Source organism: Sceloporus occidentalis, unplaced genomic scaffold (assembly GCF_023333645.1).
Source record: "Sceloporus occidentalis isolate IW3139 unplaced genomic scaffold, rSceOcc1.0.p SCAF_41, whole genome shotgun sequence".
Taxonomy (NCBI): Eukaryota; Metazoa; Chordata; class Lepidosauria; order Squamata; family Phrynosomatidae; genus Sceloporus; species Sceloporus occidentalis.
This window is the reverse complement of record NW_028317021.1, coordinates 985,939-1,011,774: the sequence shown is the minus strand read 5'-3', so window position 1 is coordinate 1,011,774 and position 25,836 is coordinate 985,939. Positions and strand designations below refer to the sequence as shown.

Sequence of the window (25,836 nt, the reverse complement as noted above, 5' to 3'; positions counted from 1 at the left end):
AGGCTACTTTGAGGCATTTTGCCTGTCACTTCTGTGCAGCCTGGTCCAGCCTCTCAGGATATTTTTTAAAGGTACTGGACAGGAAATTAATACCCTGGAATTAACAGAGAAAACTGTCTTCTGAAATATCACTTCTCCCTCAACAAAGTTTGCTAGAGAGAAAGAAAATACTTTGAATGTATCCTTGGGGATCTTTTTATTATTTAATCTCTCCCCCTCTCTCTCCCTGATATGAGGGAGAGCAACTTGGCCCTCCAGGTGTTGTCCTAATGCCATTCATATTCAACACTGCCTATGTTCGGAGTGGGCAACTGCATGAGCAGGCTGCTTTTGCCCACGTGACCAACATGCCTGTGCATCCAAATGTACCAGAATTTTCATGGAATCCCATCTATTCATAATTTTTGGCTGCTCCATAGCCATTTTTACAGGTGGTTTGAGGTGCTTTGGCACAGGTTTGGGGTGGAAAAATTACCTCAGATTGTACATTTTGTTTTAGGAGTTTTTTTTGGGGACCAGACAGCACGGGCCCCCTGCTTTAGGAAACTGCTGCAAGTCTTTCCTCACCCTTAGACAATGCTGTCTGGTCTCAATAGGAGTCCCACTCCAACCACATCTAGAGGGAAACGCTTAACACCCTTCTGCAGTGTTAAGGCAGCACCTTGTGGTGGTGATATGGCCTGCATCCACCTGGTGACAGAAGACAAACATACTTGGAATGTTATGGAAGCAGAGCTATGTATCTTTTGTCATAGATGTAAACTGATGCACAATGTGTATTTGGTTCACAGCATTGCAATTTCTAACAAGGCTGAAAGTGATTGGTTCCTCACTCTAATTCTCATTCAAAGTAGGGAAAATGAGGCTCTGGATACATATATCTCCAGTTCTTTTAAAATGATTCCTGACCCACCCACTTTTGCAAGAAAAAAGAAAAGAAAATGAAAAGGGGAAAAAGGGGAAAGGAAAAAAGGATGAATTGCCTCTCCTGGAAGACTTCAGGAGTTATAATGTGCTTTTAAATAAGTCAAACCCTTCCCTGAATTGTTTTGACGTCATAGAATCAAAAAGTTGGAAGAGACCACAAGGGCCATCTAGTCCAACCCCCCTGCCATGCAGGAACTTACAATCAAAGCATACCTGACAGATGGCCATCCAGCCTCTACTTAAAGACCTCCAAAGAAGGAGATTCCGCTACACTCCAAGGGAGTGTGTTCTACTGTCAAACAGCCCTTACTGTCAGGAAGTTCCTCCTAATGTTGAGGTGGAATCTCTTTTCCTGTAGCTTGCATCCATTGTTCCAGGTCCTGTTCTCTGGAGCAGCAGAAAACAAGCTTGCTCCTTCCTCAATATGACATCCCTTCAAATATTTAAACAGGGCTATCATATCACCTCTTAACCTTATATTATAGTTTATTTCTATAGTGCTGTACATGTACACAGCGCTGTACATACAGATAATCAATCAATAAAATATAAAGCCTGCCAATGGCGTACAATCTACAAAATACATATAAACAGTAGGTGGTAATATAAAATAGATTTAGTTTAAAAAGCAGGCAACAATTAAAACATCCACATCCACTATCTAATCAAATATCAGATAAATATTCACACAGTGCCTGGGAACGCTTCTCTGAACAGGGTAGTCTTCAACTCAGATTTAAAAGTCATCAATGAAGTGATGAGCTGTGTTTGTGGGGGAAGAAGGTTCCAAGAGTGAGGGGCAGCAAGTGAGAAGGGATGAATCCAGGACAGGGCAGTGGAGATCCTAGGCTGGGACAGCAGACCTTGACTACTAGAATGGAGGGTACGAGTTGGGATATAAGGAGAACAACTGTAAAAAAACAACCACATGATGCTGTTTCAAACATGCCACATCATTTGCTGATATCTCACTGAGTCACAGATTCTTGCATAAAACTGGAATCACTGATGATCCAAAGCTTGTCAGTAACCTCTGGTAGGTCACGAAACACATAAACAACAACAACAATAGTGATTATGTTACCTATGAAGCCATCTAGAATGTTTGTTCACCAAAGCAAAGTTCAAACCCACAAAAACACAAAAGGGAACCTGGAAAATATACCTGGATATAGGTAGTCAAGTAATGAGAAAAAGATGAAGCATGGGAAGGGCAGCTATGAAATAACTAGACAAGATCTTTAAGTGCAAATATATAAAACTGAATACTAAAGTTAGGACCATCCAAGCCATTGTATTTTCCATTCCTATGTATGGGAGGGAGAGCTGGACAGTGAAGAAAGTAGAGAGAAAGAAAACCAGCTCATTTGAGACGTGGGGCTGGAGAAGAGTGCTGAGGAGACTGTGGACAGCCAAAAAAGACAAACAAATGGGCCCAAGTCAAGCCTGAACTCTCTTGGAAACCAAGATGACCAAACTGAGGCTGTCATGATGAGACCGAGATTATGAAACTGAGGCCACATCATGAGAAGGAATGAATAATTGAAAAAGAAAATGATGCTAGGAAAGGTGGAGGTAAGCAGAAAGAGAGGAAGGCTGCATGCTAGATGGGTAGACTCAGGGGGAGGCCACAGGCCTGAGCCTCCAGGACCTAAGCAGAGAAGTGGAGGGGGGTGGGCTCCTGGGGATGTCTCATCCACAGGATCGCCATGAGTCTGACTAGAGGCCACTTAACAACCATAACCTCGATGGTCGGGAGCAGTTATGTGCCCTCCAACACGCCATATTGTTGTGCAAAAGAAAGGGCTCTTAGCTGCCTGGAAGGAGTGGGCAGGAGGAGACCCTCGGGGGGGGGGGGGATGCAGTGGCATGGCCTGGCCAAGTTCAGGGGCGTTGTGTCAGACTTTTGCGGGTGAGGAAGCAGCAGCAGCCCTGAGGGGGATTGTCGCCAAAGGCTCTTGAGCCCTGAGGACTGGCCGGGCCCTCCCCTTCGCCCCTACAAGGTGCTGCTGTGAAAGAAGAAGCTGAGCCCTCCCTCCAGTCCATCTGCCTTGGTCCAGGCCTCAGAGGGAGAGAAGAACCGCTGGGCCTCATCCCCTTCCCCACCACCATTCCCTTCTCCTTTTGTGTCGTGTCTTTTAGATCGTAAGCCTGAGGGCAGGGAACCCTCTGATTAAAAATAATAATTGTGAGCCGCCCTGAGAGCCACTAGGGCTGAAGGGCGGGGTATAAATAACGTAAATAAATAAATAAATAAATAAATAAATAATAACCCCTTCCCTTGCCATCATCAAAGACGTTGAAAACCAAGCCTAGGGACTGGAGAGCTGATTGTCTGGAGGGGAGGGGAGGGGAGGGGAGGGGAAGCCCTGGGAACGGCCAGGCGCTTTTCCACCGGGCTCCCCCTCCCCCCTCCCCCTCCCCCACACCCGAGGAAGCACGTGACTTCGCTGGGCTCGCGGCAGACAGCCAGGCAACTGCGGAAGGCGCAGGCGCGCGCGCACCCCCAGCAGCAGGCGAGTCGGGCTGGAGCTTTGCTCAGGCCTCAGCATCCTCCCTTCCCTTCCCTTCCCTTCCCCGCCTGAGCTGGCCTTGCGGGGCCCAGCCTTAGCCGGCCTGCCTGCTCCACCCCCCCGCCTCCCCTCCAGCCCCAGCAGCGCCGCCGTATCCTGAGAGAGCGGCCAGGGGCTCCGAGTCCGGCCCGGAGGGGGCTGAGGAGGAGAGGAGGCCAGGGCGGCCAGCGCCGTGGTGCTGAAAGGGACAGCGCCTTCCCGCTGCCGCCTCTGACGGGCTCTGCTTGCCTTCGCCTTTTTTCCGAGACCAGGAGGAGGAAGAGGAGGAGGAGGAAGGCCGAAGGTGTGGGGAGGCCACTCGGGAGACACCGCCTCCCTTTCCTCCCTCGAGCTCCTGCTTCCCTCCTGGCACATACCTTCTCGCTGAGCAGCTCCTGCGGCTGCCTTCCATGCTGCCGCAGCTCCAGAGGCACCCGCCAGCATGCCTTGATGCCCTCCAGAACCAGCTGCTTCCATGGCGGTGGGAAGGAAAATCAAAACTTTGTTGACAGTGAACATCTTGGTCTTTGTGGGCATCATCCTCTTCTCGGTCTACTGCCGGATCCAGGACCATTCCCATGAGCTGGTCCAGATTGTCCGAAGCACGGACCGACGGATGAGGAGCCGGAACGCCAAAGCGGAGCCCCTGCTGGACAGGGAGGCCATCCTTCAGCGGCTGGACCACCTGGAGGAAGTTGTGTACAACCAACTCAATGGTAAGGACATTTGGGGAAAAGACTACATAGGCATGGGAGGAGGGGAGGTTCAGAAATGCCCCTTATTAGCATGCTACCAGGATGGCTGCCAGGCGATGGAATGGTTCGACCACATGGTTCAACCCTGCAAAGATCACAGAGGTGTCTCCATTAGAGAGGGGACTGAAATGTTCATGAGTCTTGCAGCTTCCGTCAACAATGGTTGGCGAAAGTATTGGAACATAAAGGAAAGATATGGGACCAACTTGATTCTACAGAATTTTAACAAGGAGGAGGTTGGGGGCTATGTAACGTATTTATAGCTTGTGGCCAAATTTTTGAGAGTGCCTAAAAGGTGGAAGGATATAAAGGTCAAGTAGCCCTGTTTGAAGAACAATAAATGGAAACCAATGGAAGATCGTTTCAGAACCGTTGTAAATTCTGAAGACAGCATGACTAGATAGCAATGGCTAGACAGTTGGATTTAATTCTCAGAGATCTGTGTTTGCATCCCATTTGTGCTACAATAATAGGGGTTGACCAAATACAATAACATCCAAAATCCACAAAAACAATGATACCTTTATTGGGCCAACCAAAATGCACAATATTTCAAGCTTTTGAACCTCCACTGACTCATTTGCCAGGTAAAGGTGTTAAATGTAATAATACAGAAGAAAGAAAGAATTTTTTTTGATACTTTTGCCTGGCAATGAAGCCAGTGGAGATTTGGAAGCTTGCAACATATATATTATGAATTTTGTTTGGCCCAGTCTTTATTCACAACAGTGATTCACTATATCACTGTTTTGCAGATTTTGGATGTTATTGTATTTTGCTATATGGCCAACATGGCTACCCCTAGATATGTTACATGGTTTGGCCAATGTCACAGTATGTGACCATTCTCCCTCATTCCCCATGTCTACACATGTATGATTGTCACTTTATTTGTCACTGTACAGTATTTAGGATTGGTTCAGACCCTCAGATATATCACATCATCTTTATACACTGGATGACTAACTGAATACAGTGACTAACGATGAAATTGTGATAGCTTCAGTGATTCTGAAATCCATGGTGGACGATATAAGGAATGATGTCATGCATCGACATGTAATCGTAGGATAGTGGTCTGTGATATGGCCTCGTCGTCACAATGAAATGAGTGTGGTCTATCTGACAAATGCTTAGAAGCACCACAAGACTTTTGATAGGGGGGAGATGAATGTAGGACAGGGCTGGAGAACATGTGGCTTTCCCAATGTCATTGGATTTCAGCTCCCATCTTTTTAACATCGGCTATGCTAATAAGACTTGCCATCAGCAACATCTGGAGGGCCACACCTTGCCCGGCCTTGCAGTAGAAAATCACAGGCTGCATATAAAGGCATGGAGGTCTATAATGAAGCTCTGCTGGAGGAGAAAGCAGACAGGAAAAGAAAAAAGGCGACTCCTATTTGGGCTAGCTTTTTTCCTGCTGTCTGAGGAGATGCTCAATGGTGGCTGTCCTCTTATGTATTTATTTATTTATTTAATATCTGGCCATTCTCCAAAATGGGACACATGAGTTGAAGCAAGACACATGAATTTAAAATCCATACAGAAAAATTAAATCAATTAAATCAGCAACCGTATTAAAACATCAATACTTTAAAACAATATAAAATCATTTAAAACCATAAGAAGAACAATAAAAACACAGCACACATATCCCATTCACACAGCCAAGTCAAATAAAAAGATCTTTACTTTCTGGTGGAAAGAGTGTGAGGGGGGGGGGGGGGGAGCCTAACCTGCATGGCAGAGAAATCCACAGCCTGGGAGAAGTCACTGAGAAGTCCCTCTCCTATGTCTTTGCCAAACATGTCTATGAAGGTGGTGAGACCAAGAGAAAGTGACCAATACTTTGAATTGTGCCCAGAAATGAAGGGGTAGCTAGTGAAGTTGCTTTACTATATCCTGACAGCACTCTGGCCACAGCAGTATGGGCCCACTGAGGCTTCTAAATTGTTTCCTCTTACCCTTATGCTGAGCCCACTGACAATCTTGGCATTTTGAGCTGTGTACTATGAATGTTCTATGTGCAGTGGTTGATTTGTGGTGACTCACTAACCTATGTAAATTACATCTCGATGCCACAAGACAAACAGATGTATGTGAGGATGAATCAGTCATTAAAGACTCACAGTTAACTGATGATTTAAAACAATCTGAAAGTTCTGTCTCTGAAATTAGATGAAAGTCACCACTTCATGCTGGAGTCAGTAATGAATATGTATGAACAAGGTGTAGTAATTTCTCTTTGCATTGTAAACCTAGAAACAGGGCCAGCATAACATACAGAAAGTCACGTGGTGCAGTGGTTTAAGTGTTGGACTAGGACCCTGGAAGGCCAAGGTTCAAATCCCCAAGCAGCTATGGAAACCCACTGACTGACACTCTCTCAGGACCGGTACACACGGGCCTGAAAGGGCAGGCTGGGTCTGCCTTTCATTGATGCGTATCTGTGCCTCAGCAACCAAGCTGTGCAGCGCTGCTGCACAGCAAAAAAGGAGCGCTAAAAAGTGGCTCCTTTTTGTGCTGCCGCAAGCAGCTTGCAGTGACATGAACACATCACTGCTGCACTGCTCCATTTATACGGTGCTGCACAGCGATGACACCCTAGTCACATGCTAGAGTTGCGGACCATGTGGGCGCTCTGCCCCGAGGCAACCCTAGCATGTGACGAGGGCGTCATTCAGGGCCCGTCTGTACCAGGCCGTAGTCTCAGAAGAAGGTAATGGCAAACCCACCCTGAACAAATCTTGCCAAGAAAATCCCTGAGGTTCGCCATATGTCAGAAATGTTGTTTTTTGCTTTCAAGTCATAGAATCATAGAAACATAGAGTTGGAAGAGACTGCAAGGGCCATCCAGTCCAATCCCCTGCCATGCAGGAAATTACAGTCAAAGCATCCCTGACAGATGGCCATCCAGCCTCTGTTTAAAAACCTCTTAAGGAAGGAGATTCCACTACACTCCGAGGAAGCGTGTTCCACTGTCGAACAGCCCTTACTGTCAGGAAGTTCCTCCTAATGTTGAGGTGGAATCTCTTTTCCTGGAGCTTGCATCCATTGCTCTGGGTCCTAGTCTCTGGAGCAGCAGAAAACAAGCTTGCTCCCTCCTCAATATGGCATCCCTTCAAGTATTTAAACAAGGCTATCATATCAGCTCTTAACCTTCTCTTCTCCAGGCTAAACATACCCAGCTCCCTAAGTCGTTCCTCATAGAACATGGTTTCCAGACTCTTCACCATTTTGGTCGCCCACCTTTGGACACGCTCCAGTTTCTCAATGTCCTTTTTGAATTGTGGTGCCCAGAACTGGACACAATATTCCAGGTGAGGCCTAACCAAAGCAGAATAGAGTGGCACTATTACTTCCCTTGATCTAGACTCTATACTTCTATTGATGCAGCCTAAAATTGCATTGGTCTTTTTAGCTGCCGCATCATACTGTTGACTCATGTTCAGTTTGTGATCTACTAGGAGTCCTAGATCCCATTCACTTGTAGCCAGATGGGGTGGCATCAGTTTCTTCTTTCCAAGTGTTTTCATTTTGTAACTGTTCCATGTGTTATAGGACAGAAGCATGCATACCGCAAAAGTTGCCTAAAAGTTGCCCTGACAAAACTGTTCCATCAAATGTAGTGATGTACAACATTCCATTGCCAGTACTGAAGTAAGGTTTAACTGCCAGTCCAGTCAGCTTCCATTTATGGAGTGGAGAGGGGACAACATCTTGTTTGCCTCTAGCAGGAAAACTCCTTGGACTGGTTCTGCTCAAAAATTATTGGAAAGAACTTTGGAGATCTGAACTTAAAATAGAAACCAAAGCAACACATAGTTACATTGCTATGGCAGCTGTAGATGTATAATTTCCTTTGCACAGTTTTTCAAGACCATCCTGCCCTAACATTTTAACTAGCACTATTGTTCCTACTTCACAGGAAGCTCAGATACTTTAGAAAAAAATATAACAAGCTTTTTACTAGTCTCACTTGCCATTCTCACAGCTTTGTTATTAGATGTATATAACATGTTTGTTATTAGATGTATAACAAGCTAACAAATAAATCTTGTTTATGGTTCTCCTATGTGACTGACACCTGTCAAGTATATTTCAGGTTTTTTAGTTATTCACAGGCAGTTAAATAAGTAGTTAAATATGAATTCCTAAGGGATTCATAGTATATTCTAATGAAAACTTGCAGAAGTTTTAGAGGGATTTTCCAGAGATGTTGTACCTTATCTAAATGCATGATGAATGGCAAATAAAGTAACATTAAATAATTAAAGGTACACTGTATTAAATTAGAATTGCAGTCATCAGAATGTTGATTGCATCAGCGGCTCTTGTTTGTCTTCAGATGCAGAAGAAGTGAAATTACGTTCAGCAAGTATTTTTTAAATAAGTATATCTTCATGATCCAATGTCATCCATGTTCCTATAGTTAATTGAGATGATACTTTATAATATGTATGCCAGCATTCCCTAATGTGCTGCTGTCCATATGTTTGGAGGGTCCCATCATAGGCACAGCCATTGTTCTGTCTTTGCATATTGGTGAATTTTTAAAGCAGGATCCAAAAACAGAATATGCTGTTTCATGAACTAAACTTGTATTCCCCAATGCAACTTATACTATATAACTAAGGGCCCGAACAGGCAGGCCAAAATAAAGCTGCTTCGGTTCACTTTGGAGGTATGCTGTTTAAATGACACAGGCATCTTAAGAGGCCAGAAGCTGTGCCAAAGCTGTGCTCCAGTCCTTAGGACTGGAGTGTGGCTGTGGCGTGGCTTCTGGCCTCTTAGAAGGCATGCAGCGTTTAAACAGCATACCTCCAAAGTGACCCGAAGCAGCTTTATTTTGTCCTGTCTGTTCGGGCCCTATATTAACATAAAGTATGCTGAAGCAAGTCACTGGAATCTAGGTTGTAGTAAACAATTGATTAATTGGCTCTAGAAGAAAATTAAAGTGGGGGATAATAATAATGGCCTTCAAATATCTGTAAAAATGTCTGGATGATAGACCTTCAGATATGTTGCTCCAAAAGGCTGTATGGGAACCATTGGGTAGCAATTTCAAAGGAATACACTTGGCCCTTCACTTTCACGGGGGGGGGGGTGTTAGGAGAGCAAGACACCACCCCCTCAAAAGTGGTGGAAAAAACAAAGTGGAAGAAGGTGGGAGGGGTGCGCGCGTGCTCATCTTCCTCCCTCCCATTCTATAGCTAGCTAAAGCATGAGTGAAGGCAGGAGGGGCATGTGCGCACCCTTCCCAGCTGCTCCCTCCCTCCTGGGCTTTTTTCCTCAAGGAGAAAATCCTTGGAGGGAGGAGGAGGAGGGGTTGCACATGTGTGGGGATAAACTCGTGAATAATCAAAGCTACAAGTGTCAAAGCTGTGAAAGTTGAGGGCCAACTGTAGATTTTGTTCTCTCCTTCAGTGGATGCATTCAAGGGGAGGTCATATGACTAACTGTCAGAGGTGGCATATTTCAGTCTTGACCAACCCAGTATCCCCCAGAATTTTGTACCAGTTCCTATCAGATAGTGCCAGTATGGCCAATAGATAGAAATTATGGAATTTGTAGCCCAAAGTATTTTGTGGTCACCAACTTGAGAAAGGCTAGAATAAGATATATCAAAAACTAGTTTTCATACAACCTAGTATGCTTCATCCCAGCCCCTTTCTTTGCATCAAGACCTAGAATATATCCAAATTGATAGCCAAATCCAAGTCAATATCCCAAAGACTAATAGGTCAATAATTATTGGCATCTTGCTTATCACCCTTCTTGTAAATGGGAACAACTATACTCTGTTTCCAGCCCAATGGAATTATGCCTGTATAATCTGAGTAAACACTGGCTAATATTGAGGCCTACCACGCAGGAAAATATTTAAAAATTTCTGGAGACATCGTACTTTCTCCTGGGGCATTTGCTCAGAGTGAGAGCTGCAATAAGCTTCTTTCTAGAATATCACACTACACTCTTATAGCGCTGCTATTCCACTTTTACTGCTCTGGCTGCTTTTTGTTGCATTCTGGGATTTGAAGTTTAGGGAGGGGCATTTAGAATTCTCAGCCAGAGAGCTCTTAGGCCTCACTGAACTACAAATCCCAGAATGCAACAGGAGGCAGCCAGAGCAGTAAAAGTGGAATAACAGCACTATAAGAGTGTAGTTCAGTAATGTGGTAAATCTCAAACACTGACACAGGGGACCAATAAGGCACACAAGCCGTTTTGAAAACAATAGCAAGGTAAACCTCTGTGGGTAATCTCCATAAAGCCTGTTAAAATGAGAATGCCATAGATGTGATGAAATTTGCCCTATGATTACTGCTCTGATCCTGTGCATACCAGTGGAAATGATTCCCAAAACTTGTTCTCACTCTTTCTGCTCACAGCTAGTGCTAATTGTTACCATTGTGTTCTAACATATGTGTCTTTTTTCTGTTTAAATGCCTTATAAGATGATCTCATAACAGCTAAAGTGTCAGAAGAAGTATTATCGTTATTTCTAAGTGCCTGTCAAGAGTAATCCATTAATGCTTTTCAGGCACCTCTACATTCAAGATCAAACCATCTATTGGCTACTACACTATTGGGATTAATTTGTTACAGACCAATTTGGGTCTAAAATTTTGAATAATGGTTTGATAAGCATGAAGATATCTAATTAAGGTCCGGTGCATACCGCCCCAAAAGGGCGGGCTGGAGGCGGCCACTTTTCCTGCGGAGGGATGCCACATCAGCCAAACTGTGTGGTCTCCCTCCACCCCAACAAGAACCTGGAAAAATCAGGTTCTTCTTCTGACACCGCGTAGACATCACAAGTACGTCACTGGAGCACTTGTGATGTAAGCAACACACAGTGACATCTATACACAGCGTGTCGCTTACATCACGATGGTGGGCCCCATATGGATTGGAGGCTACCATTACTCCACTACCATGATGTCCTAGGATTAGGGACAGTATGGTTGGTGCACAGTCCCTAACCCTAGAATCGCCACCTGAATGCCACTTCTTGGCGGTATGGGCCGGGTCTAAGTTTCTAAATTAGAAACTAAAATGTCTTGAATGACATTAAAAGTGATACTTTCAAACATGTGAACTACAGAGTCACCCAAATTGATTGACCACTGTATTCTCTGTACTCCCACAAAAAATCCATTTAGATTTTGAGAAAGACATGGGGGTGAAACATTTCAAAATTAAATAACAGTGACAAAGGAAAATGGTCACTTTCAACCCTGTTGTTAACTTCAAATGTATGAATGCCAGGGAGCAGATTAGCAGAAACTGCAATATAATCTAATGTGCTAGCTCCTCTATTGGTGACATAGGTGTAGGCACCCAATGTTATGTTGTGATGTGTTCCACTGAGACACTGCAGATGGCACAAGGAGAGGATCTCTAAAAATTTCAGACCTGGCTTATTTGTTCTTATATCTTGGGGATCTCTAACAACCAGTGTGACTTGAGTGTCTTGACCAAAATTAGTACCCTTCACTTGTTTCAACCCTGCTCTAATTCTTGCTTTGAAATATCCACAGAGCAGGATCCTTGTGTAGGGGTATTGACATTCTAGGTGGGTAAGGATTTCAGATAAACTATTCCAGATGCTATTGGGACCTAAATATTTTGATATCTAAGTGGAATGTAAACATTTATACAAAAGACAGAACCAAAATGCATATTCCTAATGAAATGTAAATAGGAACTAGCCAATTGTTGAATATCTAATTGGAAATCAACTGAGATAAATGTAGTAAGGCTGCCACTACCTCTAGTGCATGTTTTGACAGCTGGAGCAGAAAATGAAGAAAATCCATGAAGAGATGGTAAATTAGTTTTAGGAGCCCATGCCTCTTGCAAGCAAAGAATTTTAAACTTTTGTAGATAAGTTGCAAAAAGCTGTGTTGTGGAACTTATTTGTCCAACACATAATATTCCAGAATAATAAATTTAATTGTCAAACTGGTGTAGTTGAATTAGTATCATCACAAATATCCAAGGATTTTGTTTGAACAGGAGCTTTTTGTTTGGGAGACAATTCATGCAAAGGAAGTATATTATTAACCCTCTTTGGCACCAAGAGTTGTGGTGCAACTGTAGTTGTCAAATCATCTTCCTCCATTGCTAGTAAAGCATCAATAGAGCCCCCATCCAGATCTCTTGCAGCATGAGGGACTTCATCAGTGGATACTGAATTTAGCAGTGATTCAGCCCAGTGGCGTGCCCACCTTTGGTGTCACCCAGTGTGCGGGGCAGGACTTCAAAAGTGGAAGGAGTGGGGCTTGCCAAGCATGTGCGTGGACATTCTCCCCTCCTTACTCCAGCCTGATTTTCCTAAACCAGGTCACAGTAAGGAGCCTTGCTGAGCACATGCTTGCACATGCTTGCGCATGCTCATACGTTCCCCCCTTGCTCTGACGAAAACCAGGCTGCAGCAAGGAACCTTGCTGAGTATGTGCTCACAAGCACCTCCCCCCGCTCTCATTGCTGTGGCTTGGTTTTCCTCTGAGGAAAACAAAGCTGCAGCAAGGGGGGGGGGGATATGGAGTGTGCACTCAGCAAGGCTCCTTGCTGCAGCCAGGAAAACCAAGCTGCAGGAAGGAGAGTCAGGGTGGTGTGCGTGCAATCAGCAATGTTGTCCTGCCTCGCCACACATCCTTGCGGAAGCTCCGCCCCTTCTTCTAGCCATGGCAAGGAGGTGGGGGTGCGAATACCCACCCTGGCTTGTTAACTGCTGCCCAGCTCTCCTCTGAGGAAAATCAGGCCATAGCAAGGAGGGACGAGGCAGGGTGTGGAAGGGGGGCAACTGGGTGTCACCCCCATCTGGGGTGTCACCCGATGCAGTCTGTAGCCCCTGCACCCCTCAGTGCACCTGGTGATGTTACTGGTTCAGCCAAGTCTTTGATTGCAAACAGCATGTTCTTAAGATCATCTAGTCTAGAAGCAATGTGTTTTGTTCTTCACTGATAGTTAATTCACTTAGGCCCACAAACTGCTTCTCTGTTACAATGCTGGAAGTTTTTTCTGGCCTTGACTGTAGCATGGTCTTGCTAGGAGTTTCTTTAGACATTAACAAACAGGTATTCCCTTTCTCTGTAGACATCCAACTACTATGCTTAGGAATAATGAAGGAGGTGATAGCTAAGTCTCTATAAATCTGCATTTCTGTTATTTGAAAGTTGGACAAAAAAAATCTTCATTTTTATTAACATAAAAGAGATTGTTGACTGTTCAAATGTTATCACAATTCTCTTATGTGCATATATACTGGGAAGCCAGTCTAAAGCAAACATATCAATGCTATAAGGATGTACAGTGCACCCTTTTTTTACGCAGGGGGATCCGTTCTGGATCCCCGCACGTAAAAAAACCCGCGTATGCTCGAGCCCCATTGAAAGTAATGCGCTCCCGCGCGGCTTTCACCATATGCTGAAAGCTGCATATAGTGCGTCCGCATATACTGTATATGCATCCACTGTATATGCAGAAGTTGCCTCAGAGAAAGTCTGATAGCTCTATCTACCATTTTTGTTCTGTTATAGGCATTTTGCAGCATGACTTAGTTTGCTTGAAAAATCATGTCACAGTTTCCTTTTTCCAGCTCCTTTAAAATAACTAGTGAACTGCTCCTAGAATAACGCCCAGCTTCTTCAACCTTTCCTCACAGGTTTTGTTCTCCATACCTCGTATAATCTTAGTTGCCCTTGTCTGAACTGCTACAACTTGTCTATATTCTTAAAATCAGTCTCCCATACTTGAATGCATTACTCCAGATTAGGCCTGACCAGAATATAGTGGTACTATTATTTCCCTCAACTTGGTTTATACTGGTGCCAGACCATTTCAAAAAAATGTTTCAAAATCTGTGACATTCAGACTGGCAGAACATACATAGATTTGAAATCCAGGCTGACAGTTTTATTTGATAAATGGAATAAATAGTGCAAAAGCCAAAACTAAGGCACGGGACAGACTGCCCAAAAAGGGGGGACTCCCGGCGCCTGTTTCTCCGCCAGAGGGAAGCCTCAGCTGCCAAACCGTATGGCTTCCTGCTGGCGGAAAATGAACCCGCAAAAAGCAGGTTGTTCTGAAGCCGCAGCGGCATAACAAGTGCGCCACTGGACGTCGCATGGCGCTTACATAACAATGGCGGCACCATGTATATAGGGCACCATCATTGTTACACCCACGTCATGTGCTATGGTTGTGAGGCGTGTGGGTGTCACAAAGGGCCTATACATACTGGGCATCCAGAGGGCATAAGGAATTTAATGATTTGGATTAGTTTTTATTTCAACTACCCTCAGATATCTGAGAGAAATCTCTAGAGTAGCCTTGGTGTTTTTGGAAGTGTGGACACCTGAATCAGACTGGATGTGGTTGGGGGGCAAGCACTGCCATTTTTTTAGAGGGCCAGTGCTACTTGCCACCTTCTCCAAGCCCAGCCATCTATTGCCAAAAAAAGTTCCTTTCTCTTGGAACACAGCAGCAACAAATTCTTTGCTAATTTTGTTCTCAAAGGAAACAAGTGGTAATTTTAGCAATTTTCATCCTGCTGTGAGATAGTCTTCAGAGACTATTCACAGTTTGGGACTTGCTTTGTGCATCATGCACATGGGATATTTTTGTACAGAAAATTGCATTTTCTGATCAGGAAGCTGTCTGTGAAGGTTGCTGGGATCGTGGCAAAGATATAAGAATAACAAGCTTATATGAACGGTGGTGTCAGGATTTTGGAAACCTTGAGATCAGCACCCTCAGTGGGTCCTCCAAAAGTGGATATAAGATATATAAAGAGAGGCAGATTTGAGCATTTTGAACATTCTGTACAATGTGATATTCTGATAGCCTTTAGGGCTGAAGAGTGCGGTATAAATACCATAATAATAATTTTTAAAAAACGTGGAAATGATGGAAACTTTAGGAATGTGGCCCCTAGGAAATATGCAATCTCACCACCTGCTAAAATTGATCCTTAATTATGTGGTTAATGCTTATGGTAAACATCTTGGTAAAGAATATTGTACATATTCATTTTTACCTGAATATGGTATTTCACAGACAGGCCACAACAGACAGTTCTATGCTGTTATGGCCCAGTTATTATGCTCTCAGGTGCAAGAATTCTACTTGCTATACTATGGCATAGCAAGGTTCATTTCCTTGCTGTGAGAAAAGGCCTTCAGTGTTATAGTACTCCTCATGGGAAATGATCACCCCTTGAGATTGGACATCCCTCCCAGTTCTGGGTTTTTCCACTCACAACTGAAGATTATTGCCTAGCATCTTCCTATAATATCGTTAGTTACACCTGGTTTTTAGTTCTTTAAGCTAAACTTGGGAGCTGAACTTGGGAGAAAGATAGGATAAAAATAAAATAAAGTAAGTGTTTTAAATGATCTTTAACATTTGTATTATTTTGTTATTTAAGGATTTTTATTATGATTATTTTTAGAAAACTGCTTTATCATTTCTGCTTTTATTGTTAGCCAAACTGTGTTTTTAAATGAAAAGTGGAATATAATCATAGAATTGTAGAGCTGGAAGAGATCACAAGGGCCATCCAGTCCAACCCCTGCCATGCAGGAACTCTCAATCACAGCATCCTGGACAGATGGCCATCCAGCCTCTGTTTAAAGACCTCCAAGGTAGGAGACTCCACTACACTCCGAGGGAATGTGTTCCACTGTTGGACAGCCCTTACTGTCAGGAAGTTCCTCCTAATGTTGAGGTGGAATCTCTTTTCCTGTAGCTTGCATCCATTGTTCCGGGTCCTAATCTCTGGAGCAGCAGAAAACAAGCTTGCTCCTTCCTCAATATGGCATCCCTTTAAGTATTTAAACAGGGGTCATATCACCTCTTAAACTTCTCTTCTCCAGGCTAAACATTCCCAGATCCCTAAGTCTCTCCTTATAAGGCATGGTCTCTAGACCCTTCACCATTTTAGTCACCCTTCTCTGAACATGCTCCAGCTTGTCAACATCTTTTTTGCATTGTGGTGCCCAGAACTGGACACAGTATTCCAGGTGAGACCTGACCAAAGCAGAATAGAGTGGCACTATTACTTCCCTTGACACTATACTTCTATTGATGCAGCCTAAAATTGCATGGGCCTTTTTAGCTGCCTCATCACACTATTGACTCATGTTGAACTTTTTGCTGCGGACATATCCAAAAAGCCCTTTTTGTTGTTCTTAACCTCTCTGGCAAGCTTGAATTCATTCTGCACTTTAGCTTTTCTGACTTTACCCGTACACATGCTCGCTATTTGATTGAATTCCTCTTTGGTGATTTCCCCATTTTTCCATTTCTTATACGTTTAGAACTTAGTTCAGTTGAAAGTTCATTAGTCATCCATCCTGGTTTCTTGAGACACCTCCCATTTTTCTTCCTTACTGGAACTGTTTTAAATTGTGCCTTCAGTATCTCCCTTTTGAGAAACTCACATCCATCCTGATCTCCCTTCTCTTTTAGTATTTCTGACCACGGGATCACCCTCAATACTTCTCTACGTTTACTGAAATCCGCTCTCCTAAAGTCTAGAATGCATGTCTGACTATGCCTGGCGTCTTCTTTCCACTGTATAACAAACTCCAGGAGAACATGGTCATTCCCACTTAAGGATCGCATCACTTGCACCCCATTAAACAGGTCATATCAGTTAGTTCGGATCAGATCTAAAATAGAGGATCCTCTTGTTGCCTCCTGCACCTTTTGAACAATGAAATTGTCTTCCAGGCAAGTGAGGAATTTGCTAGACTTTAATGTTTTCACTGATTTAGATTTCCAACAAATACCAGGATAGTTGAAGTCTCCCATCACTACTACATCTCTCTTTTCTGAGTGTGTAGTCATCGGTTCTAGAAAGGCATCATCCATGTCCTCCATCTGACCTGGGGGTCTGTAGTAGATTCACACAATAACATCCTTGTTGTTTCCCTCCCCTTTAATTTTTATCCAGATGTTCTCCACCTGGCTTCAAGGACTGAAGTCCTGGACTGCTTCAGTGGTGTAAATATCTGTGAAATATAATGCTATTCTTCCTTCTTTCCTGTTTGGCCTGTTTCTCTTAAAAAGGTTATACCCCTCTATTTCTACATTCCAATCACGTGCAAGTTCTTTTGCCTCCCACTTTTGGGTCCTTGCACTGTTTGCCTTGTTTCCTTTGTGACTATTTTCTCCAGCCCTTTTGCTTTGCAGAATACTGTCTCCCTCCCCCACATAACTCAGTTTAAAGCCCTCCTGATGAAATTCTTGAGACTATTGGCAAAAACGTTTTTGCTAACTGGTGTGAGATGCAACCCATCCCTTGCCAGAAGTCCCTCCTCATGGAACCTCAGACCATGATCCAAAAATCCAAATCGTTCTTGCCAACACCATCTCCGGAGCCAGTTATTAGGATAATCACTGATGAAACTGGGGAGGAAGTCAGTGTAAGCAACAAAGCAGATGTACAAAGTAACAGTTATTTTATGCTATGTTGTTATGTTAAAGAGAAGTATGTGTGGTTTTCATGTTATTGTTCTCATGTGTTGTTTTTATGGTTTTATGTAAATAAAAATATTTTAAAAAACAAAGCAATAAAGCACATGCAGATTTTCTTCTGGAATCCCCAGGTGTACTGCATTATCCATTGTATGTTTGCATTGTGATCCCTAACACCTCTTCTTTTCCTGATTCCACCTTGCATTTCTTGCATTTCTCACTCTACATATGATAGGAGTCTTTGCTGCAACATTTTGAGCATGACTTTGCTTGCATGGGAAATTAGTGCAATGGTTCTGTAATTAAAGCAGTCTTTTGTCTCTCCTCTTTTGTGGATGGGAATGCATATTGATCACTTCCAATCTGTGGGCCAATGCTTTGTTTTCCATATTTGCTGGCAAATTTTGCTTAGAATCTGTCTTTGTAGATTGTAGCAGTTCTATTGGATATGGTCTCTGTTTCTGGTGATTTACTGTTCCCAGTTGCTTTGAGTGCAGCTTTCATTTCATTTTCCAAAATTTGGGGTTCATCTTTGTAAGTTTCTTCTTCCCCATGTGTCATTCAGCCTTTCACATTTTTATATAGCTCTTCTGTGCATTGTCTCCACCAGTTTTTATTTCATCGTGGTTGTGTAGTATGTTCCTCTTCAGATTGTAGAGAATCCCCACTTTTGATTTAAATTTCTCTGTTATTTTTATAGCAGCTTCATTTATATACTGCTCTAAACAGTCTCTAAGCGGCTTACAACTGTAAGCTAATTGCCCCCAACAAGCTAGGTACTAATTTTAGTGACCTTGGAAGGATGCAAGCCTGGGTCGAGCCTGAACCCTGGCAGATATAGAATTCACAACCTTGTGGTTTGTGAGTGAGTGGCTGCAGTTGTTATCCCATAATTGGAATACAAAGTGGCTTACAAATTAAAAGAACAATACAATAAAAACATACAAAAATGAGCAGGCAGATCCCAGCAGCATAAAGCTTACAGCTGCATCTCTCTACTCTTGAACCTAACCTGGAAGCCCCAACCTCAACTGACTGTGAAAGCCTGGCAACACAAAAAATGTTTTAACTTGTTTCCAGAAAGACAGCAAGGACAGGGCTGTGCTGACCTCTCTGGGGAGGAATTTCTTGAATCTTGTGGAAAAGGTCTCTTATTGTTCCTTTTTTGTTGTAAGCTTCTATTTCTCTGCATCGATGGTTGTAGTAAGTATCCTTGTGCACTAATAATTGCACAGTGGCATTCATTGTTCTGATTTTGTTCATGTCTGTCTTCGCTTTGCATCTTGTCTTTAATTGCTTGAAGCTTTCCATCTGTCATCCATTGTTTCATCTCTTTGTTTTTGGCCCTACTTTGTTATTGTCTATAGTCAGAGAGTCAGAGGAACACAGATGATAATAACAGCCAAAAAGAATGAGTCAGTATATACAAGGTATATATTCAAGAACTGGATGAGAACATTCTACAGTGCCATGCTGGGGTAATCACACAGACATCTAACTGTGACGTCGATCAAGTCTAGATGGGATTGTGAGCTGGTTGGCTTGCACAGACAAAATGCCTCTGTTGAAATTAAATTGTCTTCTTCTTTCCAGGTCTAGCCAAACCAATGGGATTAGTTGAAGGCCCTGGGGGCCTGGGCCAAGGAGGAATGGCTGCCACTTTGAGAGATGATAGCCATGAATCTGAAACCAAGTATGAAGAATATGGCTACAATGCCCAGTTAAGTGATAGGATTTCATTAGACAGATCTATTCCTGACTACAGGCCAAAAAGGTAAGTAAACTATGTTTTGCCTTAAGTATTGGAATTCATCCTTATTCTCATATTGACAGAATGATCCCAAAGGTATAACTGTGTGTTCATGAAAGGCTAGTATTTTATGTCCAAATAACTGATTGAAAATGCCTATTTACAGTACACTTGAGGGTTGTTGTTGTTGTTGTTGTATTCCTTCATCCTTTCTGACTTATGGCAACCTAAGGTGAACCTGTCGAGGGTTTTTTTTTGGCAATATTTGTCCAAGGGGGCTTTGGCTTCTCCTGAGGCTGAGAGAATGTGACTTGGCCAAGTGGGTTTCCAGAGGCCAACACTCAAACCACTACACCATGCTGGCTTACTTATGTGAGAATACACTTATAATATCTTTAAATTAAGTGTTACAGCTATATAGGTTAATATGAAATACACCTTTGAGTATCACTGTCTTTGGGGGAGGTTGCATAACAAAATCAGTAAGAATAAAATATCAAAGCATTACTAACAAACCACATATTGTCAAGATCCAGTGCCAAGTTAGAATGATAGCATAAATGATAGAGCGAAAAGTGCCAGCCTGTGGGCGGAGTCGGGGCTGAGCATCTTTATGCTCGATGTGCTTACGCTGCTGCCAGGGCACCATTTTGGCACACGCCAGTCCACACAGTGTACACCATGATGACAGCCCTCCGGTGCTGTGTCCAAACGCCGCAGCGCCGAAGGGCCGCCATCATGCTGTGCCATGGCAGATATAGCACCCTTTACAGGGCACAAGAAGGAGCTGTGTTTTGTTGCTCCTTTTTGCATCCCCCGAAGGCCAGATTGAGGCTGTGGCATGCAGTTGCCATGGCCCTGATTCAGGCGAAAAGGGGCAGTGTCTCATCGCCCTTTCAGGCCAATCTGTATAGCGCCAGAATCTCAGAATCATAGTTTAGGGCTATCCAGTCCAACCCCCTGCCATACAAGAATACATAATCAAAGCACTCCCGACAGATAGCCATCCAGTCTCTGGTTAAAAACCTCCAAGGAAGGAGCCTCCACCACACACCAAAGGAGCATATTCCACTGTTGAACAGCTGTTACTGTTAGAAAGTTCTTCTCAATGTTGAGGCAGCTTTCTGTCAAATTACAATGTGGACTTCTCCAGACTGGGTTTGGAAGCATGTTTTCTCCAGATGTTACACTGCAACTCCTATCATTCCACACTAGCTGGGGCATGGTGAATAATTCTGGGGGTTGCAGCAACATCTGGAGATCCACATTATTCCCACCTCAGCTCTAGATATTGCTGGACTACAATTCCTATTATCCCTTACCAGTGGCAAGGTTGGCTGGGACCTATGGGAGCCATAAGTCAACACTGGGAAAGCCATAGTTACCATAAATAGGGTGACGCATACACAGATACACCCATCCATTGGAATAGTATTAGTTATTATTAGGGCTGCACCTGTTATCTAATTAACGGAGAGTAAATTCAGCCAGTCAACTCATACAGCTAGTGGGAACTTATCTGTGTATTTCAACGTCTGTGAATTCAGACATCTGTAATGTCTTACTGGACATGATGACTGTTTGCTGTCTCCAAGGTCAGAAGCCACATACCTCAATAGTGGAGAATGGCCATTAGCATCATGTCCTTTTTGCAGCTGATGTGGGAAACAAAATGCTGGTTTATCGAATCTATCACAGTTCCCGTGTTTTGTCTTTGGACCATCTAGGGCTATAGGCAGGCATACCTGAATATATGATAGATTTGGAGAATACTTTCTGATTCAGAGTGTTTGAACTAAGTTGCTGGAGAATCTTATGACAGAACAGATGGCCCTTAAGGGTTGGCTTGATGCCGCCCTTTTGATCACTGGTTCTGGGCTGCAGCAACCACACGCCATGGCCCCGGTCTGGCATCATTCCGGCCCAAAAAGAAGCATCAAAATGCCGTGCCTTTTGGGGGCTGAAAAAGGGTGTCTTTTCTGTCACAGCACTGGCTTTTCGGCGCTTCTGCAGCATGTGGTGTATAAATGGTGCGCTACCAGAGCGCTGCAACACTACCCACTGGCTGGTTGGGCAGATGGTATGACACCAGCTTGGGAGCAGTGTCAGAAAGTGCATCATCTAAACACCATGCCCCCACACTGCCTCCCAAGCTGGTATATTGTGCCAGTCTGTTTTGCCTCTTAATGCACAATTTATTGTGTTGACTAGGAGAGGGCCATATTCCTAGTATTAACAATGCATGTGGCTTTATGCTGGTTGTCAGTAAAAGCTGCTGATGTTGTTTGGAGTTTGCAATATTTACTTTTTGGATTATAATTCCAGAATCACCCCAGTCAGTATAACCATGTTGGCTGGAGAATTTGAGGACTTGTAGTCCAAATAATTAACTTTCTAAGCTCTGTCAGGATCTGCTCCCTCCTCCACAGCTCAAAAACCTGTATTCAATCAGCAGGAACTTTTATTTCAGAATAAAAGGATTACTTGGGTTTTACCCTGATTTGTTTACAAATTACAACATACCTACCCTCCCAACCATATTTGCCTTGTCACCCAGTCTCTTGTACCCTTTTGGTCTGCACTTTCCATTTCCCAGAAAAGCTCTGAGAAAAATCCTTCCCCAGATTGTACCAGGCAACCATCTTGTCTTTGAACCACCACTCATTGTTTACACTAGCACTATGACATTAAACCCCAATAATACATGTTATATAACTTTTCTTGTTGCTTTCCTGACTTATGGCAACCCTAATGCTATCACCCTAAAAGACTATCATGGGGTTTTCTTGACAAGTTTCTTCAGGGATCGTTTGCCATTGCCATCCTCTGAGGTTGAGAGGTTGTGACCCACCCAAGGTCTCCCAGTAGGTTTACATGGCCAAGCAGGGATTTGAATCATGATCTTCGTCCAACACTCAAACCACTACACCATGTTGGCTCTAAGGACTTTATCACACACTGACCTATGTGCTGTCATCCCAAAAATGGTTAAAGTGCCATCACTCCAGAAAAGCAAGCCCATTTGCTAATGGTTATCACACGCAAGAGCACAACAAGGGTTTAAAGGCACAGTATTTAGGGTTAGATTCGAATTTGGCTATCAAATGGGTGAGGACAAATCCCCATTGCTTGCTTAGAAATATCTGTTCTGAGCATGCTCCAAACTGTCTCTTCCACAAGTGCCTCACCCACTTGCTGCAGGGAGGGAGGGAGGGAGGGAGGGAGGGGAAACCAGGGAGGGAAGCTTCTTTGCTACAAGATCCCCAATAGTCTGAGGAAGGAGACAAACTCTGTCAAACCACAAAGACACACACCTACACACAAAAGTCATATGAGTCCGATTTCCTCTGAGGTGGAGAGAGTTTGACTTTCTCAAGGTCACCCAGTGGGTTTCATGACCAAGCAGGGTCCCTGTCTGTCATCCATCCATCCATCCATCCCTGACTGTCTGTCTGTCTGTCTGTCTGTCTGTCTGTCTTCCATCTTTCTGTGTGTGTGTCATCTGTCTATCTATCTATCTATCTATCTATCTATCTATCTATCTATCCATCCATCCATTTGCCTCTCTCTCTGCCATCTATTTATCTATCCACTTACCTCTCTCTCTCTCTGCTATCTATCTATCTATCTATCTATCTATCTATCTATCTGTCTATCTATCTACCCCCCTCTCTCTGCTATCTCTCTCTCTCTCTCTCTCTCTCTCTCTGCCATCCATCTATCTATCCACTTACCTCTGTGTGTGTGTGTGTCATCTCTCTCTCTCTCTCTCTCTCTCTCTCTCTGCCATCTATCTATCTATCTATCTATCTATCTATCTATCTATCTATGCACTTACCTCTCTCTCTCTCTTTCTCTCTCTCTCTCTCTCTCTTTCCTTTTCCAGGACATGTCCTCCATTTCTCCCTGCTGTCCAAGAGGACATCCAAAATGCTCTCTCTCTTCCTTTGCAAGCTCCAAAACCAGACACAGACACACAAGAGAGAGAGAGAAAGGCAGAGGCTGGGGCCAGAAGCCTGTCTAATTCCATGTCCTCCTTTTCCAGGGCATGTCCTCCATCACTTCCAAAGGCTTTCTCTCTGCCTTCTCCCAGGAGAAAGCAGCAAAGAGGAGGAAAGCCAGGGAAGTGTGTGTGTGTCCCTTTAAATTATCTCTCTTTGGCAAAAAAAAGGCACCCTGGGAAACGAAGTCGTGGGAGGTTTGCATTCCACATGGCTGGCATTAGTGAAAGGAGTCAGTTTGCAAGCAAAAGGGACTCCTAACTCTGTAGTTTTGCAAATTGACTTTCCCCTCATTTACCTCCCATTCACCCTAGATTCACTGCGTACTGGCTGCTGCGTCGTGTGGAAAACAGCTGTGTATTTGCCCTTGAAACCTGAATGACCCTGCATTGCCCCCACTTTAACCTTCCAATTTTGCCCTGTGTGATAACGTCCTAATACTCCTATAATTCTACAATACAAGTATACTATAATAACCAATTTAATATACTTTTATAAAACAGCAACATCCATTTTAGGGCAGAATATGCCAGATTTAGCTATGCTAAATATTTTTTATCAGCAATAAGAACATCTGAAGCTTGAGCATGGTTGGTCATGGTAACTGAGGATGATGTAAGCTGGAGTTGTACAAAAGATGAAATCCTGAATGCCTTGTAAAGGCTGCTGCATGCATGGATGGACTGCTTGATACTTCCTTTCAGGTATTGCTTGAAACTCTATCAAGGTTCAGCATATTAAAAAGGACTTTTCCCCTGCTACATAGCTTAGATGTCCAAAATGGTCTTTTACTTTGACTGAAATTAGTAGCTGGCTGGTTTTGAATGAATGCTTCTCCAATGTCAGTCTTGTCAATTCAGAGAGGCTAGAGGTTGAAAGGATCCAAAAAAGCATGTTGACTTGTCCTTGTGAGGCAAGACTGTTTCTTGAAGCTTACTTTGGATTTTACCATACGGAACACAGTAGAGAGCCTTTAATTATAATGATATAAGACATTTGAGCTCTTCTTCCCCATCCCAATTACACCATGTGCATATACCTCAACAACACATTCTCAATCTATCTCTGCTGTCACTGTTACTACAATGTTTGAAGTTGGTGTTTTCATTTAAGTACTTTCTCCTTTGAGTGGCTTTCAAAAGATGTTATATTTATATCCTACCCATATCTCCCAAGATAGATGTCCTCCCTCCAACATCATTGAGACTGACCATTTGTAATATGTTCATGCACCCAAAGGAATGCAGCCATGCTAAACTGTCCTTGGTAAACAGGACTAAAAGGAATACTCAATACATTTCTAATAATAATTTTATGTTTTAAAATTCCTATTGAGTATTCCCAGACATAGTTTAAAATTTAAAGTATCTTATTAAGTGGAGTCGAAATTTAAATCAAGCATGACCGATCTTCCTGGACAATTCACTTCTATTTAAAAATCCAATGCAATAGCCTTGGAACATTGCTAGAAAGAAAGTGAGAAAAAGGATAATAGAATCACAGAGTTGGAAGACATCACCATCCATTCCAAACCCCTGCCGTGCAGGAACTCAGAATCAAAGCACCCCCAACAGATGGCCATCCGACTCCACCACTCTCTCTTCATAGGGTATGGTTTCCAGATCCTTGATCATTTTGGTCATCCTCCTCTGGACATACTCCAGCTTGTCAACATCCTTTTTGAATTGTGGTGCCTAGAACTGGATGCAATGAGGCCTGACCAAAGGAGAATGCAATGCCACTACTACTTCCCAAACACTATACTTCTATTGATTGCAGCCTAGTATCCCATTGGCTTTTTTACCTGCCGCATCACACAGTTGAATCATGTTCAACTTATTGTCTACTAGGATTCCTAGATTCCATTCTCATGTACTATTGTTAAGCCTGGTGTCTCCCATCAGGGGGACATACATCTATGTATTTTTTTTTAAACTGGCCTAAGTGCAGTACCTCACTTTTCTCCCTGTTGACATTTATTTTGTTAGTTTTGGCCCAGCTTTCTAATCTGTTAAAGTCATGATTAATTTTAATCCTAACCTCTGTTACCTACTCCTCCTAATTTGTTATCATATGCAAATTTCATAAGAATCCAATCTATTCCTTCATCCAAGTCACTTATAAAGAAGTTGAATAGCATTTGGCCCAGGACAGAGCCCCGTGGCACCCCACTGGTCACTTCTGTCTAGGATGAAGAGGAGCCATTGGTGAGCACCCTTTGGTTCTGGCTAACCACTTAACAGTAGCCTTGTCTAACCCACATTTTACTAGTTTGTTTGCAAGAATATTGTGGGAGACCTTGTTGAAGGCCTGTGTTGGATGGTCAAGAGGATCCACGGCATTCTCTTCATCTACCA

The 25,836-nt window shown here is 43.4% G+C and overlaps 1 protein-coding gene across 4 annotated transcripts in view; it reads left to right on the top strand.

Annotated features, from left to right (window-relative positions):
- The first annotated feature begins 3,446 nt into the window (after positions 1-3,446).
- GALNT9 (polypeptide N-acetylgalactosaminyltransferase 9) overlaps positions 3,447-25,836 on the top strand; it is a 95,720-nt gene continuing 73,330 nt past the window's right edge. For all 4 annotated transcript variants that reach the window (XM_089489769.1, XM_089489768.1, XM_089489766.1 and 1 more), the window contains exons 1-2: positions 3,447-4,195; positions 19,322-19,502. In XM_089489769.1, coding sequence (XP_089345895.1) covers positions 3,955-4,195; positions 19,322-19,502 — 422 coding nt within the window. In that variant the 5' untranslated portion in view covers positions 3,447-3,954. The remainder of the gene's footprint in view (positions 4,196-19,321; positions 19,503-25,836) is intronic.